The sequence below is a fragment of the Salmo salar genome, chromosome 27 (assembly GCF_965601325.2).
Source record: "Salmo salar chromosome 27, fSalSal1, whole genome shotgun sequence".
Lineage (NCBI taxonomy): Eukaryota > Metazoa > Chordata > Actinopteri > Salmoniformes > Salmonidae > Salmo > Salmo salar.
The window spans coordinates 26,051,397-26,072,636 of record NC_138317.1 but is presented as its reverse complement, the minus strand read 5'-3'; the positions used below and the strand labels follow the sequence as shown (position 1 = coordinate 26,072,636).

At 45.3% G+C, this 21,240-nt stretch overlaps 1 protein-coding gene across 2 annotated transcripts; it reads left to right on the top strand.

Moving 5' to 3' along the window:
* The first annotated feature begins 3,419 nt into the window (after positions 1-3,419).
* sesn2 (sestrin 2) lies at positions 3,420-21,024 on the top strand. 2 transcript variants are annotated; one of them, XM_014178145.3, is made up of 11 exons: positions 3,420-4,239; positions 5,141-5,206; positions 5,313-5,501; positions 5,709-5,891; positions 6,003-6,224; positions 6,317-6,443; positions 6,630-6,745; positions 6,868-6,951; positions 16,846-16,952; positions 17,054-17,198; positions 17,311-21,024. In XM_014178145.3, the coding sequence occupies exons 1-11, from the start codon at positions 3,913-3,915 to the stop codon at positions 17,395-17,397; spliced, it is 1,653 nt and encodes a 550-aa protein (XP_014033620.1). In that variant the 5' UTR covers positions 3,420-3,912; the 3' UTR covers positions 17,398-21,024. The 2 variants fall into 2 exon arrangements, with proteins under 2 accessions (XP_014033620.1, XP_014033642.1); XM_014178167.3 differs by lacking the exon at positions 3,420-4,239 and adding an exon at positions 4,569-4,672.
* The last annotated feature ends 216 nt before the right edge of the window (positions 21,025-21,240 follow it).

Here is a 21,240-nt window from a genome sequence, read left to right as displayed (position 1 = left end):
CCTCCTAAGTCAGTTTAGAGGTCCACTCCGAGTACCTCTCCTCCGCCGGCAGTGTTTTGGATCGGCCTCTGGAATCAGTTCAATTGCCCTGGGGGACGAACAATGGATCTGATTTGGGAAAGTTGTATTCCTGGTCGTAATGCTGGTAGTGCTGATGAGTTACCGCCGCTCTGATATCAAATAGTTCTTCCCAGCTGTATGTAATAACACAAAAAAAGCTAATAATGTAAGAAATAACACATTTAAAAAAAAAAAAATTCTGCAAAATTTCCTAAGAGCTAGGAACACGGCAGACTTCTCTATCGGTGCCATTTTCCTACTTTTTTTTCAATTGAACACACACATGCAGTGTGAGAAACAGTGTTTACTGGGAGTACTGAATACACACACACACACACACACACACACACACACACACACACACACACACACACACACACACACACACACACACACACACACACACACACACACACACACACACCACTCTGGGGGAGGATATAAAGGTAGAGGTGCTAAGAATAAAGTTTTCTGTGTCCTCACTCTCACTACTTTCATGAACCCCAAACTCTACACCGAAAGGCAGTCTATCCCCATAATTAGAATTTCAACAGCAGCAAGTATCCAAGTAGATGGAACAATAGGCAACAAATCAAGAATACAAATGTACATAGTTAACTCATTTGACAGTACCTAATGCACATTACAATATCATTATCATATGGTGAGGGAACACTCCTTCAGAATGAAGAATGCATAAATCCCCAGATTTTTTAAAATCTGTGACGTCAGTGGTCACGCAGAAGTAGAAGAGTTAATAGCAGCGAATGGACAGATTATGAAAGTCAGCAAACTTCTCCACATCTGAAAGATTACCCGGACAAGTGACTAATATCTGTCACGTATTCGATACCAGAACCTTATATAATGGACGTATATTGCTGCAGACGCTTTCGCTGTTTTGATCCGACTCAAATTGACAGGGATGAGCAACTTGCTAGCCTTCGGTAATGATGTGCCCCGTGGTCGAGACATTAGCAGGCTAGATTCAAATTAGATGTGTTGTCATTACTTGAGAAAAAAATCTATTGATTTGAGAACAAAACCTGTGGTGATTACTGCCGACTACGGTCAATACATTTTTTAACTAGGCAAGTCCATTAAGAACAACTTCTTATTTACAATGACGGCCTTGTTCAGGGGCAGAACGACATATTTCTATCTTGCCAGCTCGGGGATTTGATCTAGCAATCTTTTGGTTACTAGCCCAACACTCTAACCACTAGGCTACCTGCCGTCCAATTGACGAAATTTGACTGAGTTGTGCAAGCCTAGATGCTAATTAGCTAGCGAGCACATCAGTAACGTTATCTAGCTAGTGTAATGGAATTTGAATGATTGTGCTTTTCTTATAACTCATTTCTGTGTTCTATTTATGTGTTGTTCTATAAACCAATTTCTATGTTCATGCAAGTGGCTGACTGAACGAATCCTCACTATCAGTAGCTACAATTTGGCAGTAGGCCCAGAACTTGTTTTGAGAAGGAACGAAAGATATCTCAGTTTCAAGGTCTCAGCTTAGAGAGAAGGAGCCTCATGAGGTATTGGTTTGTCACATGTATCATGTTACAGTGTAACTTCAGTTTGGGCTGACAGGGAGGGAGTTGTAACTGGCAGCTGATATAATAACTTCACTGTTCTAGACGGCTCTGGCACAAGGGTTTGGGTCTACTTAAGCCTGTGTCATGGCATTGGCATGGCTATAACATACTGTAGATAGAACAATGACAGTCTAACAATAAGAGCTAGAAATAAGGTGTTGTGTATTTGGTGGATCACAAAGCATGGAACCAGTATTTCTACTTCTCTCTCCCTTTGGACTGTAGAGGGATGTTTTTAATTGAAGAAAATGGATGTTTGAGTTGGTGATGGAATTGTTGTGTCATTCGATATTGTTATTCATGCTTGGTCACACTCACTCGCACACACACACACACACACACACACACACACACACACACACTCACACACACACACACACACACACACACACACACACACACACAATGTCTTCCCTGCTTATAAAGTAAATCTCCACTACCTTTGTGTGACTATGCTGTCTGTCTGTACAGTGGAGGACCCATGTGAATGTGACTCTGTCGTTAAGTTCCAGAAAAAAGTAGAAGAAGCCTTACAGGCACTAACGAAAAAACATATCCTTTACGAGAGTGTGAGAGTAAGGTAAAAGTGTTGTTACTACTGTGTTACATCTGTCTTGCTGTGGTTTCCTTGACTCTGATTTCACTGGAGGGCGTGTCGAAGAGGATTGCTGCACTGGAGAACAAGATCGTCTGAGGACACACATACCCCAAACACCCCCCACAACACACACCCTGTTTTTACTTCCTGTTGAGTCTGAAGAGGAGTTTATGACCTCTAAGCTTTGACCCCCGCCCCATTTCTATTTAGCACGCCTCTCTCTCTGCCTCACCTTGTCCATCACTGTGTTTCCTGGAGATGGAGCACCGGTCGCCATGGTAACTCATCTTCTGTCTGTGCCTCTGAAAGTCTCCCCCCCATAGGCAGCCTGTGTGTGCGTTAATAAAAGTCTTCCCTCATAGGGAACCGATGTTTGTAACACTGAAGGGTCCTATCTTTAAGGCGGCCTGTGTGTGCACCCTGTTAAGGCTTCCCTAAAGGCAACTTGTATCTCATCACTTCCCAGTGGAACAGGACATCAGTTCCATCGATCGTTTGGTTGTTATGTGTCTCTCCCTGCATCTCTCACTCTCATCTCTTCCTTTCCCCTGTTGTCACCATACGAAGGTATCTATTTTGTATGGAATATATATATAAAGGTAATTTAATATAATATTGGTCTTAAAGATACATGTGTTGATGATTTTGTTTTGCTGAAGACATTTCAGGAAGTATACATTGTTAATATAAGTGGAGAAGGTATGATACAACTGAAGTCATCATGAGCTACAGTGTGAGGAACAGTCTTTACTGGGAGTACTGAACACACACACACACACACACACACACACACACACACACACACACACACACACACACACACACACACACACACACACACACCCACTCTAGGGGGGAGGATATAAAGGTAGAGGTGCTGAGAATAAAGTTTGCTTTGTGTCCTCACTCACTACTTTCATGAACCCCAAACTCTACACCGAAAGCCAGTCTATCCCCATAATTAGAATTTCAACAGCAGCAAGTATCCAAATGGATGGAACAATAGGCAACAGATCAAGAATACAAACGTACATAGTTAACTAACTTGACAGTACGTAATGCATATTACAATATCCTTATCATATGGTGAGGGAACACTCCTTCAGAATGAAGAATGCATGTACCTCCCACACAACAAAATATATTTGCATCTGTGACGTCAGTGGTCACGCAGAAGTAGAAGAGTTAATAGCAGCGAATGGACAGATTATGAAAGTCAGCAAACTTCTCCACATCTGAAAGATTACCCGGACAAGTGACTAATATCTGTCACGTATTCGATACCAGAACCTTATATAATGGACGTATATTGCTGCAGACGCTTTCGCTGTTTTGATCCGACTCAAATTGACAGGGATGAGCAACTTGCTAGCCTTCGGTAATGATGTGCCCCGTAGTCGAGACATTAGCAGGCTAGATTCAAATTAGATGTGTTGTCATTACTTGAGAAAAAAATCTGTCGATTTGAGAACAAAACCTGTGGTGATTACTGCCGACTACGGTCAACTGACGAAATCTGACTGAGTTGTGAAAGCCTAAATGCTAACTAGCTAGCAGAACAGTATTGGGAAAGCAGCGCTAACGTTATCTAGCTTGCTAGACAGTTAGGGACAGACAAGGTACTGGAGGCTGCTGTGTTATGCTGCGGAAGACATGGCGCTAGAACCACTGACGGACGTGCTCTGCGAATCTAATGGAGGAAGAACCAACGACTCCGAAGTTCCCAGACCTACAAGCCGACATCAACCCGAACTGGGGCCGAACCCGAATAACTTTTCTCGGCTGTGCAGCAGGGACGAGGCGGAGAGGGCAGAGGCGCTGGAAGAACTGACCCAGAACGTCATGTCCCGGTTGGGTCTGGACCGACCCGGTTCTGCTCGTCTCGATAAACACACTCTCCTGCAGCTGCTGCGGGTCTCCCGGTCCTGCCCCTTACAGGAGGTCCGAGAGAGGGCAGCGGAACTGCTGCGGACTGCACAGGTAAGGGTCGAGCTGCAGAGACGGGTAGCTAGCATGGTTTGCCAGTTGCCAGAGAGGAGCAAATCATTTACACAATATGTCATTGACTCATGTCATTGATCCAGCTATGTGATGTTGCTCATCAAATGACAAGATTGAGGATTCATCATGAATGAAAGGTACATGAAGTGATGATGAACGATGATAACTCCAGTCAATGACAGTTCACAGCTAGCTGTCTTCTGTCAGTTGGCTGTTTGTTTCATCAGACAGCCGACCACGGGATGATGTAAGACTACGGCACGCCCCCGTTTAGCTCTTATCAAAACACCACGGTACGCTCACGATTCATTACATTACTGAAAGAAAACGGATTTACCGGATCCTGTAGTTTTTACCTGTTAACATAGTGTATATACCGCAGAGTTACCCTGTTAATCAACTCCAGATGATGGTGAGTGTTTGGATGTGGATGGTTGTATATTATGAATTTGGTTCCTATTATAAAAGTTGTTGCTCATGTATCATGTTACAGTGTAACTTCAGTTTGGGCTGACAGGGAGGGAGTTGTAACTGGCAGCTGATATAATAACTTCACTGTTCTAGACGGCTCTGGCACAAGGGTTTGGGTCTACTTAAGCCTGTGTCATGGCATTGGCATGGCTATAACATACTGTAGATAGAACAATGACAGTCTAACAATAAGAGCTAGAAATAAGGTGTTGTGTATTTGGTGGATCACAAAGCATGGAACCAGTATTTCTACTTCTCTCTCCCTTTGGACTGTAGAGGGATGTTTTTAATTGAAGAAAATGTGGATGTTTGAGTTGGTGATGGAATTGTTGTGTCATTCGATATTGTTATTCATGGTTTCTCTCTCTCTCTCTCTCTCTCTCTCTCTCTCTCTCTCTCCCCCCCCCAGGAGCGAGGTGTTGAGATTCCTCAGGCTTTGGCCTCCGGTCCTAGTGCCTTCATCCCTGCGCAAGTGGTACGTGTGTGTGTGTGCACAGATGAGCGTATGACTATTACAGTGAGTGTGAGAGAGTATCAGTCTGTCTGTGTTCTTACTGTGTGTGTTTCTGACTCCCTCTCAGATTTTGGAGGAGGGGCCAGATGAGGAAGTTCTGATAGAAGCCTTCCTCTCATTGGGCCGTTTTGACCACATCACCATGGTGATGGCCCTTCACCCCACCTACCTCAGCTGCTTCCTGCGTACCCAGCATGCTTTGCTGGAGCTGGATGGCCCGCTGCCCCGCCCCTGGAGGCACTACATCGTTGTCATGGTGAGAGCCTGTACTGCCTAAACTGAACCATAACTTCACAGAATCAATGATCAACAAATCACCTTATATCTCAAATAATGACTTATTATGTAGTTAACTTAGTCAAGCTGATGCCCTCAAACACACTGTCTAACACACTGTCTAACACACTGTCTCTCTCTACTTTCCCTCTCTCCCACTTTTTCTCTTTTCTCCCTCTCTCCCCAGGCCGCAGCTCGTCACCAGTGTTCCTACCTTGTCCAACAGCATAGTGCAGGGTTCCTGGAGGCAGGGGGGGAGGAGAGCTGGCTGGAGGGGCTACAAAACACACACCCCAAAATACGCTGCCTACACACACTCAACAAGCTGCTGGCACACAGACCCTGGCTCATCACACAACAGCACATACAGGTGAGACCCACACACACACACACACACACACACACACACACACACACACACACACACACACACACACACACACACGTATACAGTAATGATCATCCACCCCCTCTCCTGCAGGAGTTGGTGTGTCCCGGGGCGGACGCTCGTTGGTCATTGGCTGAGCTGATCCACGCAGTTGTCCTGATGACTCACTCTCATTCGCTGTCCTCCTTCGTTTGGGGGTGTGGCCTACACCCTGAGCCCGACCACGTAGGAGGCCACGCCTTCTGCCCGCCATCACCATCCAATAACATGCCGCAAAGCACTCACAGTCCCGCCCCCGAGGACGGCAAGCCAGAGGTGAGATTTGAGATGCAGTCTAGGTCGCTGGATAAGTGACAACATGTAAATCAGTCACTCATTTTCTCTCTCTCCTTCTCCCTCTCTGTCAGGATGGAGTGACGGAGGTGGAGGTATTGATGAAGAGGATGGTGGAGTTACAACAGCAGGAGGAGGAGTGTAGTCAGGAAGAGATGATCACTCGCTTTGAGAGGGAGAGGAGCGAGAGCATACCTACTGGTACACACACACCTCCACTGCACATTTACATACACCCACACACTGTCTCGCTCTGTGGCTGTTCTCCATGGCATTCTTTCTGACGTGTGTGTGTGTGTGTGTGTGTGTGTGTGTGTGTGTGTGTGTGTGTGTGTGTGTGTGTGTGTGTGTGTGTGTGTGTGTGTGTGTGTGTGTGTGTGTGTGTAGCAGTGGTACGGGGAGCCCCCTCTGACTTGGTGTTGAGGTTGGTGGAGGATGCAGAGTTCATCTATGAAGACTTCTCCATCCGAGGAGAACAGTCACCTCCTACCATGAGAGCACAGGTGTGTGTGTGTGTGTGTGTGTGTGTGCGTGTCTGATTATAAGACTACTCATGGGAAAGCTATGGGTGTGCATATAAGATGCATGTAGAATTTCTAATAAGTGTGTGTTTGTGTGTGTATAGGACTACTCATGGGAAGACCATGGATTCTCCCTAGTGAACAGACTGTTACCAGACATGGGCCAATTACTGGAGGAGAAGTTCCAGGTACTACAACAAGCACCCTTTAACGTGTTAACCCTTCACCTCTAACATATTAACCAACATACACATCTGGTTTATACTGATGGACTGATGTCTTCTGTCAGGTTGATACTGATGGACTGATGTCTTCTGTCAGGTTGATACTGATGGACTGATGTCTTCTGTCAGGTTGATACTGATGGACTGATGTCTTCTGTCAGGTTGATACTGATGGACTGATGTCTTCTGTCAGGTTGATACTGATGGACTGATGTCTTCTGTCAGGTTGATACTGATGGACTGATGTCTTCTGTCAGGTTTATACTGATGGACTGATGTCTTCTGTCAGGTTGATACTGATGGACTGATGTCTTCTGTCAGGTTGATACTGATGGACTGATGTCTTCTGTCAGGTTGATACTGATGGACTGATGTTCTCTCTTCTGTCAGGTTGATACTGATGGACTGATGTCTTCTGTCAGGTTGATACTGATGGACTGATGTCTTCTGTCAGGTTGATACTGATGGACTGATGTCTTCTGTCAGGTTGATACTGATGTCTTCTGTCAGGTTGATACTGATGGACTGATGTCTTCTGTCAGGTTGATACTGATGGACTGATGTCTTCTGTCAGGTTGATACTGATGGACTGATGTCTTCTGTCAGGTTGATACTGATGGACTGATGTCTTCTGTCAGGTTGATACTGATGGACTGATGTCTTCTGTCAGGTTGATACTGATGGACTGATGTCTTCTGTCAGGTTGATACTGATGGACTGATGTCTTCTGTCAGGTTGATACTGATGGACTGATGTCTTCTGTCAGGTTGATACTGATGGACTGATGTCTTCTGTCAGGTTGATACTGATGGACTGATGTCTTCTGTCAGGTTGATACTGATGGACTGATGTCTTCTGTCAGGTTGATACTGATGGACTGATGTCTTCTGTCAGGTTGATACTGATGGACTGATGTCTTCTGTCAGGTTGATACTGATGGACTGATGTCTTCTGTCAGGTTGATACTGATGGACTGATGTCTTCTGTCAGGTTGATACTGATGGACTGATGTCTTCTGTCAGGTTGATACTGATGGACTGATGTTCTGTCTTCTGTCAGGTTGATACTGATGGACTGATGTTCTGTCTTCTGTCAGGTTGATACTGATGGACTGATGTCTTCTGTCAGGTTGATACTGATGGACTGATGTCTTCTGTCAGGTTGATACTGATGGACTGATGTCTTCTGTCAGGTTGATACTGATGAACTGATGTCTTCTGTCAGGTTGATACTGATGGACTGATGTCTTCTGTCAGGTTGATACTGATGGACTGATGTCTTCTGTCAGGTTGATACTGATGGACTGATGTCTTCTGTCAGGTTGATACTGATGGACTGATGTCTTCTGTCAGGTTGATACTGATGGACTGATGACTTCTGTCAGGTTGATACTGATGGACTGATGTTCTGTCTTCTGTCAGGTTGATACTGATGGACTGATGTTCTGTCTTCTGTCAGGTTGATACTGATGGACTGATGTCTTCTGTCAGGTTGATACTGATGGACTGATGTCTTCTGTCAGGTTGATACTGATGGACTGATGTCTTCTGTCAGGTTGATACTGATGGACTGATGTCTTCTGTCAGGTTGATACTGATGGACTGATGTCTTCTGTCAGGTTGATACTGATGGACTGATGACTTCTGTCAGGTTTATACTGATGGACTGATGACTTCTGTCAGGTTGATACTGATGGACTGATGTCTTCTGTCAGGTTGATACTGATGGACTGATGACTTCTGTCAGGTTGATACTGATGGATTGATGTCCTGTCTTCTGTCAGGTTGATACTGATGGACTGATGTTCTGTCTTCTGTCAGGTTGATACTGATGGACTGATGTCTTCTGTCAGGTTGATACTGATGGATTGATGTCTTCTGTCAGGTTGATACTGATGGACTGATGTCTTCTGTCAGGTTGATACTGATGGACTGATGTCTTCTGTCAGGTTGATACTGATGGACTGATGACTTCTGTCAGGTTTATACTGATGGACTGATGACTTCTGTCAGGTTGATACTGATGGACTGATGTCTTCTGTCAGGTTGATACTGATGGACTGATGACTTCTGTCAGGTTGATACTGATGGACTGATGTCCTGTCTTCTGTCAGGTTGATACTGATGGACTGATGTCTTCTGTCAGGTTGATACTGATGGACTGATGTCCTGTCTTCTGTCAGGTTGATACTGATGGACTGATGACTTCTGTCAGGTTGATACTGATGGACTGATGACTTCTGTCAGGTTTATACTGATGGACTGATGTTCTGTCTTCTGTCAGGTTGATACTGATGGACTGATGTCTTCTGTCAGGTTGATACTGATGGACGGATGTCTTCTGTCAGGTTTATACTGATGGACTGATGTTCTGTCTTCTGTCAGGTTGATACTGATGGACTGATGTCTTCTGTCAGGTTGATACTGATGGACTGATGTTCTCTCTTCTGTCAGGTTGATACTGATGGACGGATGTCTTCTGTCAGGTTTATACTGATGGACTGATGTTCTGTCTTCTGTCAGGTTGATACTGATGGACTGATGTTCTGTCTTCTGTCAGGTTGATACTGATGGACTGATGTCTTCTGTCAGGTTGATACTGATGGACTGATGTCTTCTGTCAGGTTGATACTGATGGACTGATGTCTTCTGTCAGGTTGATACTGATGGACTGATGTCTTCTGTCAGGTTGATACTGATGGACTGATGTCTTCTGTCAGGTTGATACTGATGGACTGATGTCTTCTGTCAGGTTGATACTGATGGACTGATGTCTTCTGTCAGGTTGATACTGATGGACTGATGTCTTCTGTCAGGTTGATACTGATGGACTGATGTTCTGTCTTCTGTCAGGTTGATACTGATGGACTGATGTTCTGTCTTCTGTCAGGTTGATACTGATGGACTGATGTCTTCTGTCAGGTTGATACTGATGGACTGATGTCTTCTGTCAGGTTTATACTGATGGACTGATGTTCTGTCTTCTGTCAGGTTGATACTGATGGACTGATGTCTTCTGTCAGGTTGATACTGATGGACTGATGTTCTCTCTTCTGTCAGGTTGATACTGATGGACGGATGTCTTCTGTCAGGTTTATACTGATGGACTGATGTTCTGTCTTCTGTCAGGTTGATACTGATGGACTGATGTTCTGTCTTCTGTCAGGTTGATACTGATGGACTGATGTCTTCTGTCAGGTTGATACTGATGGACTGATGTCTTCTGTCAGGTTGATACTGATGGACTGATGTCTTCTGTCAGGTTGATACTGATGGACTGATGTCTTCTGTCAGGTTTATACTGATGGACTGATGTCTTCTGTCAGGTTTATACTGATGGACTGATGTTCTGTCTTCTGTCAGGTTGATACTGATGGACTGATGTTCTGTCTTCTGTCAGGTTGATACTGATGGACTGATGTCTTCTGTCAGGTTGATACTGATGGACGGATGTCTTCTGTCAGGTTGATACTGATGGACGGATGTCTTCTGTCAGGTTTATACTGATGGACTGATGTTCTGTCTTCTGTCAGGTTGATACTGATGGACTGATGTCTTCTGTCAGGTTGATACTGATGGACTGATGTTCTCTCTTCTGTCAGGTTGATACTGATGGACGGATGTCTTCTGTCAGGTTTATACTGATGGACTGATGTTCTGTCTTCTGTCAGGTTGATACTGATGGACTGATGTCTTCTGTCAGGTTTATACTGATGGACTGATGTTCTGTCTTCTGTCAGGTTGATACTGATGGACTGATGTCTTCTGTCAGGTTTATACTGATGGACTGATGTCTTCTGTCAGGTTGATACTGATGGACTGATGTCTTCTGTCAGGTTGATACTGATGGACTGATGTCTTCTGTCAGGTTGATACTGATGGACTGATGTCTTCTGTCAGGTTGATACTGATGGACTGATGTTCTCTCTTCTGTCAGGTTGATACTGATGGACTGATGTCTTCTGTCAGGTTGATACTGATGGACTGATGTTCTCTCTTCTGTCAGGTTGATACTGATGGACTGATGTCTTCTGTCAGGTTGATACTGATGGACTGATGTTCTCTCTTCTGTCAGGTTGATACTGATGGACTGATGTCTTCTGTCAGGTTTATACTGATGGACTGATGTCTTCTGTCAGGTTGATACTGATGGACTGATGTCTTCTGTCAGGTTGATACTGATGGACTGATGTCTTCTGTCAGGTTGATACTGATGGACTGATGTCTTCTGTCAGGTTGATACTGATGGACTGATGTCTTCTGTCAGGTTGATACTTATGGACTGATGTCTTCTGTTTGGTTGATACTGATGGACTGATGTCTTCTGTCAGGTTGATACTGATGGACTGATGTCTTCTGTCAGGTTGATACTGATGGACTGATGTCTTCTGTCAGGTTGATACTGATGGACTGATGTCTTCTGTCAGGTTGATACTGATGGACTGATGTCTTCTGTCAGGTTGATACTGATGGACTGATGTCTTCTGTCAGGTTGATACTGATGGACTGATGTCTTCTGTCAGGTTGATACTGATGGACTGATGTCTTCTGTCAGGTTGATACTGATGGACTGATGTCTTCTGTCAGGTTGATACTGATGGACTGATGTCTTCTGTCAGGTTGATACTGATGGACTGATGTCTTCTGTCAGGTTGATACTGATGGACTGATGTCTTCTGTCAGGTTGATACTGATGGACTGATGTCTTCTGTCAGGTTGATACTGATGGACTGATGTCTTCTGTCAGGTTGATACTGATGGACTGATGTCGCTTCTGTCAGGTTGATACTGATGGACTGATGTCTGTCTTCTGTCAGGTTGATACTGATGGACTGATGTCTTCTGTCAGGTTGATACTGATGGACTGATGTCTTCTGTCAGGTTGATACTGATGGACTGATGTCTTCTGTCAGGTTGATACTGATGGACTGATGTCTTCTGTCAGGTTGATACTGATGGACTGATGTCTTCTGTCAGGTTGATACTGATGGACTGATGTCTTCTGTCAGGTTGATACTGATGGACTGATGTCTTCTGTCAGGTTGATACTGATGGACTGATGTCTTCTGTCAGGTTGATACTGATGGACTGATGTCTTCTGTCAGGTTGATACTGATGGACTGATGTCTTCTGTCAGGTTGATACTGATGGACTGATGTCTTCTGTCAGGTTGATACTGATGGACTGATGTCTTCTGTCAGGTTGATACTGATGGACTGATGTCTTCTGTCAGGTTGATACTGATGGACTGATGTCTTCTGTCAGGTTGATACTGATGGACTGATGTCTTCTGTCAGGTTGATACTGATGGACTGATGTCTTCTGTCAGGTTGATACTGATGGACTGATGTCTTCTGTCAGGTTGATACTGATGGACTGATGTCTTCTGTCAGGTTGATACTGATGGACTGATGTCTTCTGTCAGGTTGATACTGATGGACTGATGTCTTCTGTCAGGTTGATACTGATGGACTGATGTCTTCTGTCAGGTTGATACTGATGGACTGATGTTCTGTCTTCTGTCAGGTTGATACTGATGGACTGATGTCTTCTGTCAGGTTGATACTGATGGACTGATGTCTTCTGTCAGGTTGATACTGATGGACTGATGTCTTCTGTCAGGTTGATACTGATGGACTGATGTCTTCTGTCAGGTTGATACTGATGGACTGATGTCTTCTGTCAGGTTGATACTGATGGACTGATGTCTTCTGTCAGGTTGATACTGATGGACTGATGTCTTCTGTCAGGTTGATACTGATGGACTGATGTCTTCTGTCAGGTTGATACTGATGGACTGATGTCTTCTGTCAGGTTGATACTGATGGACTGATGTCTTCTGTCAGGTTGATACTGATGGACTGATGTCTTCTGTCAGGTTGATACTGATGGACTGATGTCTTCTGTCAGGTTGATACTGATGGACTGATGTCTTCTGTCAGGTTGATACTGATGGACTGATGTTCTCTCTTCTGTCAGGTTGATACTGATGGACTGATGTCTTCTGTCAGGTTGATACTGATGGACTGATGTCTTCTGTCAGGTTTATACTGATGGACTGATGTCTTCTGTCAGGTTGATACTGATGGACTGATGTCTTCTGTCAGGTTGATACTGATGGACTGATGTTCTCTCTTCTGTCAGGTTGATACTGATGGACTGATGTCTTCTGTCAGGTTGATACTGATGGACTGATGTCTTCTGTCAGGTTGATACTGATGGACTGATGTCTTCTGTCAGGTTGATACTGATGGACTGATGTCTTCTGTCAGGTTGATACTGATGGACTGATGTCTTCTGTCAGGTTGATACTGATGGACTGATGTCTTCTGTCAGGTTGATACTGATGGACTGATGTCTTCTGTCAGGTTGATACTGATGGACTGATGTCTTCTGTCAGGTTGATACTGATGGACTGATGTCTTCTGTCAGGTTGATACTGATGGACTGATGTCTTCTGTCAGGTTGATACTGATGGACTGATGTCTTCTGTCAGGTTGATACTGATGGACTGATGTCTTCTGTCAGGTTGATACTGATGGACTGATGTTCTCTCTTCTGTCAGGTTGATACTGATGGACTGATGTCTTCTGTCAGGTTGATACTGATGGACTGATGTCTTCTGTCAGGTTGATACTGATGGACTGATGTCTTCTGTCAGGTTGATACTGATGGACTGATGTCTTCTGTCAGGTTGATACTGATGGACTGATGTCTTCTGTCAGGTTGATACTGATGGACTGATGTCTTCTGTCAGGTTGATACTGATGGACTGATGTCTTCTGTCAGGTTGATACTGATGGACTGATGTTCTGTCTTCTGTCAGGTTGATACTGATGGACTGATGTTCTCTCTTCTGTCAGGTTGATACTGATGGACTGATCTCTTCTGTCAGGTTGATACTGATGGACTGATGTCTTCTGTCAGGTTTATACTGATGGACTGATGTCTTCTGTCAGGTTGATACTGATGGACTGATGTCTTCTGTCAGGTTGATACTGATGGACTGATGTTCTCTTCTGTCAGGTTGATACTGATGGACTGATGTCTTCTGTCAGGTTTGATACTGATGGACTGATGGACTGTCTTCTGTCAGGTTGATACTGATGGACTGATGTTCTTCTTCTGTCAGGTTGATACTGATGGACTGATGTTCTGTCTTCTGTCAGGTTGATACTGATGGACTGATGCTCTTCTGTCAGGTTGATACTGATGGACTGATGTCTTCTGTCAGGTTGATACTGATGGACTGATGTCTTCTGTCAGGTTGATACTGATGGACTGATGTCTTCTGTCAGGTTGATACTGATGGACTGATGTCTTCTGTCAGGTTGATACTGATGGACTGATGTCTTCTGTCAGGTTGATACTGATGGACTGATGTCTTCTGTCAGGTTGATACTGATGGACTGATGTCTTCTGTCAGGTTGATACTGATGGACTGATGTCTTCTGTCAGGTTGATACTGATGGACTGATGTCTTCTGTCAGGTTGATACTGATGGACTGATGTCTTCTGTCAGGTTGATACTGATGGACTGATGTCTTCTGTCAGGTTGATACTGATGGACTGATGTCTTCTGTCAGGTTGATACTGATGGACTGATGTCTTCTGTCAGGTTGATACTGATGGACTGATGTCTTCTGTCAGGTTGATACTGATGGACTGATGTCTTCTGTCAGGTTGATACTGATGGACTGATGTCTTCTGTCAGGTTGATACTGATGGACTGATGTCTTCTGTCAGGTTGATACTGATGGACTGATGTCTTCTGTCAGGTTGATACTGATGGACTGATGTCTTCTGTCAGGTTTATACTGATGGACTGATGTCTTCTGTCAGGTTGATACTGATGGACTGATGTCTTCTGTCAGGTTGATACTGATGGACTGATGTTCTCTCTTCTGTCAGGTTGATACTGATGGACTGATGTCTTCTGTCAGGTTGATACTGATGGACTGATGTCTTCTGTCAGGTTGATACTGATGGACTGATGTCTTCTGTCATGTTGATACTGATGGATTGATGTCTTCTGTCAGGTTGATACTGATGGACTGATGTCTTCTGTCAGGTTGATACTGATGGACTGATGTCTTCTGTCAGGTTGATACTGATGGACTGATGTCTTCTGTCAGGTTGATACTGATGGACTGATGTCTTCTGTCAGGTTGATACTGATGGACTGATGTCTTCTGTCAGGTTGATACTGATGGACTGATGTCTTCTGTCAGGTTGATACTGATGGACTGATGTCTTCTGTCAGGTTGATACTGATGGACTGATGTCTTCTGTCAGGTTGATACTGATGGACTGATGTTCTCTCTTCTGTCAGGTTGATACTGATGGATTGATGTCTTCTGTCAGGTTTATACTGATGGACTGATGTCTTCTGTCAGGTTTATACTGATGGACTGATGTCTTCTGTCAGGTTGATACTGATGGACTGATGTCTTCTGTCAGGTTTATACTGATGGACTGATGTCTTCTGTCAGGTTGATACTGATGGACTGATGTTCTGTCTTCTGTCAGGTTGATACTGATGGACTGATGTCTTCTGTCAGGTTGATACTGATGGACTGATGTCTTCTGTCAGGTTGATACTGATGGACTGATGTCTTCTGTCAGGTTGATACTGATGGACTGATGTCTTCTGTCAGGTTGATACTGATGGACTGATGTTCTCTCTTCTGTCAGGTTGATACTGATGGATTGATGTCTTCTGTCAGGTTTATACTGATGGACTGATGTCTTCTGTCAGGTTTATACTGATGGACTGATGTCTTCTGTCAGGTTGATACTGATGGACTGATGTCTTCTGTCAGGTTTATACTGATGGACTGATGTCTTCTGTCAGGTTGATACTGATGGACTGATGTTCTGTCTTCTGTCAGGTTGATACTGATGGACGGATGTTCTCTCTTCTGTCAGGTTGATACTGATGGACTGATCTCTTCTGTCAGGTTGATACTGATGGACTGATCTCTTCTGTCAGGTTTATACTGATGGACTGATCTCTTCTGTCAGGTTGATACTGATGGACTGATGTCTTCTGTCAGGTTGATACTGATGGACTGATGTTCTGTCTTCTGTCAGGTTGATACTGATGGACTGATGTCTTCTGTCAGGTTTATACTGATGGACTGATGTCTTCTGTCAGGTTGATACTGATGGACTGATGTCTTCTGTCAGGTTGATACTGATGGACTGATGTCTTCTGTCAGGTTGATACTGATGGACTGATGTCTTCTGTCAGGTTGATACTGATGGACTGATGTTCTCTCTTCTGTCAGGTTGATACTGATGGACTGATGTCTTCTGTCATGTTGATACTGATGGACTGATGTCTTCTGTCAGGTTGATACTGATGGATTGATGTCTTCTGTCAGGTTGATACTGATGGACTGATGTCTTCTGTCAGGTTGATACTGATGGACTGATGTCTTCTGTCAGGTTGATACTGATGGACTGATGTTCTGTCTTCTGTCAGGTTGATACTGATGGACTGATGTCTTCTGTCAGGTTGATACTGATGGACTGATGTCTTCTGTCAGGTTGATACTCATGGACTGATGTCTTCTGTCAGGTTGATACTGATGGACTGATGTTCTCTCTTCTGTCAGGTTGATACTGATGTCTTCTGTCAGGTTGATACTGATGGATTGATGTCTTCTGTCAGGTTGATACTGATGTCTTCTGTCAGGTTGATACTGATGGATTGATGTCTTCTGTCAGGTTGATACTGATGGACTGATGTCTTCTGTCAGGTTGATACTGATGTTCTCTCTTCTGTCAGGTTGATACTGATGTTATCTCTTCTGTCAGGTTGATACTGATGGACTGATGTTCTCTCTTCTGTCAGGTTGTGTGTGGTCTAACCTACAACAGGATGGCGATGCACAAAGATGTGGACACATACACACTCCGCAAGGCTCTCTGGAACTACATACACTGCCTCTACGGAATACGGTCAGTCTCTCACACACACACACACACTTGTATGTTCATAACTGTGTGTGTTTGTGCACCTGGGCTTGTCTATTATACTGATGTTTTTTGTGTGTGTGTAGGTACGATGACTACGACTACGGAGAGGTGAATGTGTTGTTGGAGCGAGGCCTCAAGATGTTTGTGAAAACGGTAGCGTGTCATCCTGAACAGACTACAGAAAGGGTCTACTCTGCCTACTGGAGACTATTCAGACACTCTGAGAAGGTACGCGCAACACACACTCACTCAAAACCATCGCTAAAAACTCTGGATCTACCTTTCTTCTGTGTCAGGTGTTACTGACTGACCCTGTGTCTTCCTGTTTCTCTTTCTCCAGGTCCATGTCAACCTGCTGCTAATGGAGGCTCGACTACAGGCTGCTCTACTATACACACTACGGGCTGTCACACGCTACATGACATGACTACAGGCTGCTCTACTATACACACTACGGGCTGTCACACGCTACATGACATGACTACAGGCTGCTCTACTATACACACTACGGGCTGTCACACGCTACATGACATGACTACAGGCTGCTCTACTATACACACTACGGGCTGTCACACGCTACATGACATGACTACAGGCTGCTCTACTATACACACTACGGGCTGTCACACGCTACATGACATGACTACAGGCTGCTCTACTATACACACTACGGGCTGTCACACGCTACATGACATGACTACAGGCTGCTCTACTATACACACTACGGGCTGTCACACGCTACATGACATGACTACAGGCTGCTCTACTATACACACTACGGGCTGTCACACGCTACATGACATGACTACAGGCTGCTCTACTATACACACTACGGGCTGTCACACGCTACATGACATGACTACGGGCTGTCACACGCTACATGACATGACTACAGGCTGCTCTACTATACACACTACGGGCTGTCACACGCTACATGACATGACTACAGGCTGCTCTACTATACACACTACGGGCTGTCACACGCTACATGACATGACTACAGGCTGCTCTACTATACACACTACGGGCTGTCACACGCTACATGACATGACTACAGGCTGCTCTACTATACACACTACGGGCTGTCACACGCTACATGACATGACTACAGGCTGCTCTACTATACACACTACGGGCTGTCACACGCTACATGACATGACTACAGGCTGCTCTACTATACACACTACGGGCTGTCACACGCTACATGACATGACTACATGCTGCTCTACTATACACACTACGGGCTGTCACACGCTACATGACATGACTACAGGCTGCTCTACTATACACACTACGGGCTGTCACACGCTACATGACATGACTACATGCTGCTCTACTATACACACTACGGGCTGTCACACGCTACATGACATGACTACAGGCTGCTCTACTATACACACTACGGGCTGTCACACGCTACATGACATGACTACGGGCTGTCATGCTACATGACATGACTACGGGCTGTCACACGCTACATGACATGACTACGGGCTGTCATGCTACATGACATGACTACAGGCTGCTCTACTATACACACTACGGGCTGTCACACGCTACATCACATGACTACGGGCTGTCACACGCTACATGACATGACTACAGGCTGCTCTACTATACACACTACGGGCTGTCACACGCTACATGACATGACTACGGGCTGTCACACGCTACATGACATGACTACGGGCTGTCACACGCTACATGACATGACTACGGGCTGTCACACGCTACATGACATGACTACGGGCTGTCACACGCTACATGACATGACTACGGGCTGTCACACGCTACATGACATGACTACGGGCTGTCACACACTACATGACATGACTACGGGCTGTCACACACTACATGACATGACTACGGGCTGTAACACGCTACATGACATGGCTACGGGCTGTCACACGCTACATGACATGACTACAGGCTGCTCTACTATACACACTACGGGCTGTCACACGCTACATGACATGACTACAGGGCTGTCACACGCTACATGACATGACTACGGGCTGTCTCACGCTACATGACATGGCTACGGGCTGTCTCACGCTACATGACATGGCTACGGGCTGTCACACGCTACATGACATGGCTACGGGCTGTCACACGCTACATGACATGACTACGGGCTGTCACACGCTACATGACATGACTACGGGCTGTCACACGCTACATGACATGGCTACGGGCTGTCACACGCTACATGACATGACTACGGGCTGTCACACGCTACATGACATGACTACGGGCTGTCACACCCTACATGACATGACTACGGGCTGTCACACACTACATGACATGACTACGGGCTGTCACACACTACATGACATGACTACGGGCTGTCACACGCTACATGACATGACTACGGGCTGTCACACGCTACATGACATGACTACGGGCTGTCACACGCTACATGACATGACTATGGGCTGTCACACGCTACATGACATGACTACGGGCTGTTACACGCTACATGACATGACTACAGGCTGCTCTACTATACACACTACGGGCTGTCACACGCTACATGACATGACTACAGGCTGCTCTACTATACACACTACGGGCTGTAACACGCTACATGACATGACTACAGGCTGCTCTACTATACACACTACGGGCTGTCACACACTACATGACATGACTACGGGCTGTCACACGCTACATGACATGACTACGGGCTGTCACACGCTACATGACATGACTACGGGCTGTCACACGCTACATGACATGACTACAGGCTGCTCTACTATACACACTACGGGCTGTCACACGCTACATCACATGACTACGGGCTGTCACACGCTACATGACATGACTACAGGCTGCTCTACTATACACACTACGGGCTGTAACACGCTACATGACATGACTACAGGCTGCTCTACTATACACACTACGGGCTGTCACACGCTACATGACATGACTACAGGGCTGTCACACGCTACATGACATGACTACGGGCTGTCACACGCTACATGACATGACTACGGGCTGTCTCACGCTACATGACATGGCTACGGGCTGTCACACGCTACATGACATGGCTACGGGCTGTCACACGCTACATGACATGACTACGGGCTGTCACGCTACATGACATGACTACGGGCTGTCACACGCTACATGACATGGCTACGGGCTGTCACACGCTACATGACATGACTACGGGCTGTCACACGCTACATGACATGACTACGGGCTGTCACACGCTACATGACATGACTACGGGCTGTCACACGCTACATGACATGACTACGGGCTGTCACACGCTACATGACATGACTACGGGCTGTCACACGCTACATGACATTACTACGGGCTGTCACACGCTACATGACATGACTACGGGCCGTCACACGCTACATGACATGACTACGGGCTGTCACACCCTACATGACAGGACTACGGGCTGCTCTACTATACACACTACGGGCTGTCACACGCTACATGACATGACTACGGGCTGTCACACGCTACATGACATGACTACGGGCTGCTCTACTATACACACTACGGGCTGTCACACGCTACATGACATGACTACGGGCTGTCATGCTACATGACATGACTACGCGCTGTCACACGCTACATGACATGACTACAGGCTGCTCTACTATACACACTACGGGCTGTCACACGCTACATGACATGACTACGGGCTGTCACGCTACATGACATGACTACGGGCTGTCACACGCTACATGACATGACTACGGGCTGTCACACGCTACATGACATGACTACATACAGTGAATGTCTGAATCCGACAGTTCAGACTGATCATAAGTCAATGTTATGTTTATTCTGCTCTATTTTGTGGTTGGGTGGTGGTTGGGTGGTGTTTGGGCAATCAAACCTGCTACACATTATAGAGTTAGGTTGATCCAGTCAATCATCGCACTGTGTTAAAACTATTATTGTACTAGCTACTGTGTTCACAGTGGCTGTTACCATTTAATGCTTCGGATCATACATAAGACAATTGAATGAATGGTTCATGTATTTTTTTTATGTACAATAAAATGTATTTTGTTATCAAAATCAACACATGGTGTGAAGTTTCAGAGCTTTATGCAGGCATACCTGAAGACCTCCCAGACAGTTCCCAGACTGGCCACGAGGTGGAGATAAAGGGTATACTCTTTTCTTACTGGAATGTCAAATTCGGAGTTTCACAGAACTTAGTTCCCAACTGAGAATGGCGGATCTAGCCTTAAAGAACAGACGGATGCTATGTTGACAACATGGTGGTTATAAACCG

Bases quoted from the DNA above. Each gene is read 5' to 3' on its own strand.
- sesn2 (XM_014178145.3), top strand. From the start codon at position 3,913: ATGGCGCTAGAACCACTGACGGACGTGCTCTGCGAATCTAATGGAGGA. The intron at 5,892-6,002 runs GTGAGACCCACA...CCTCTCCTGCAG, and splicing joins TCACACAACAGCACATACAG to GAGTTGGTGTGTCCCGGGGC. The intron at 6,952-16,845 runs GTACTACAACAA...CTCTTCTGTCAG, and splicing joins TACTGGAGGAGAAGTTCCAG to GTTGTGTGTGGTCTAACCTA.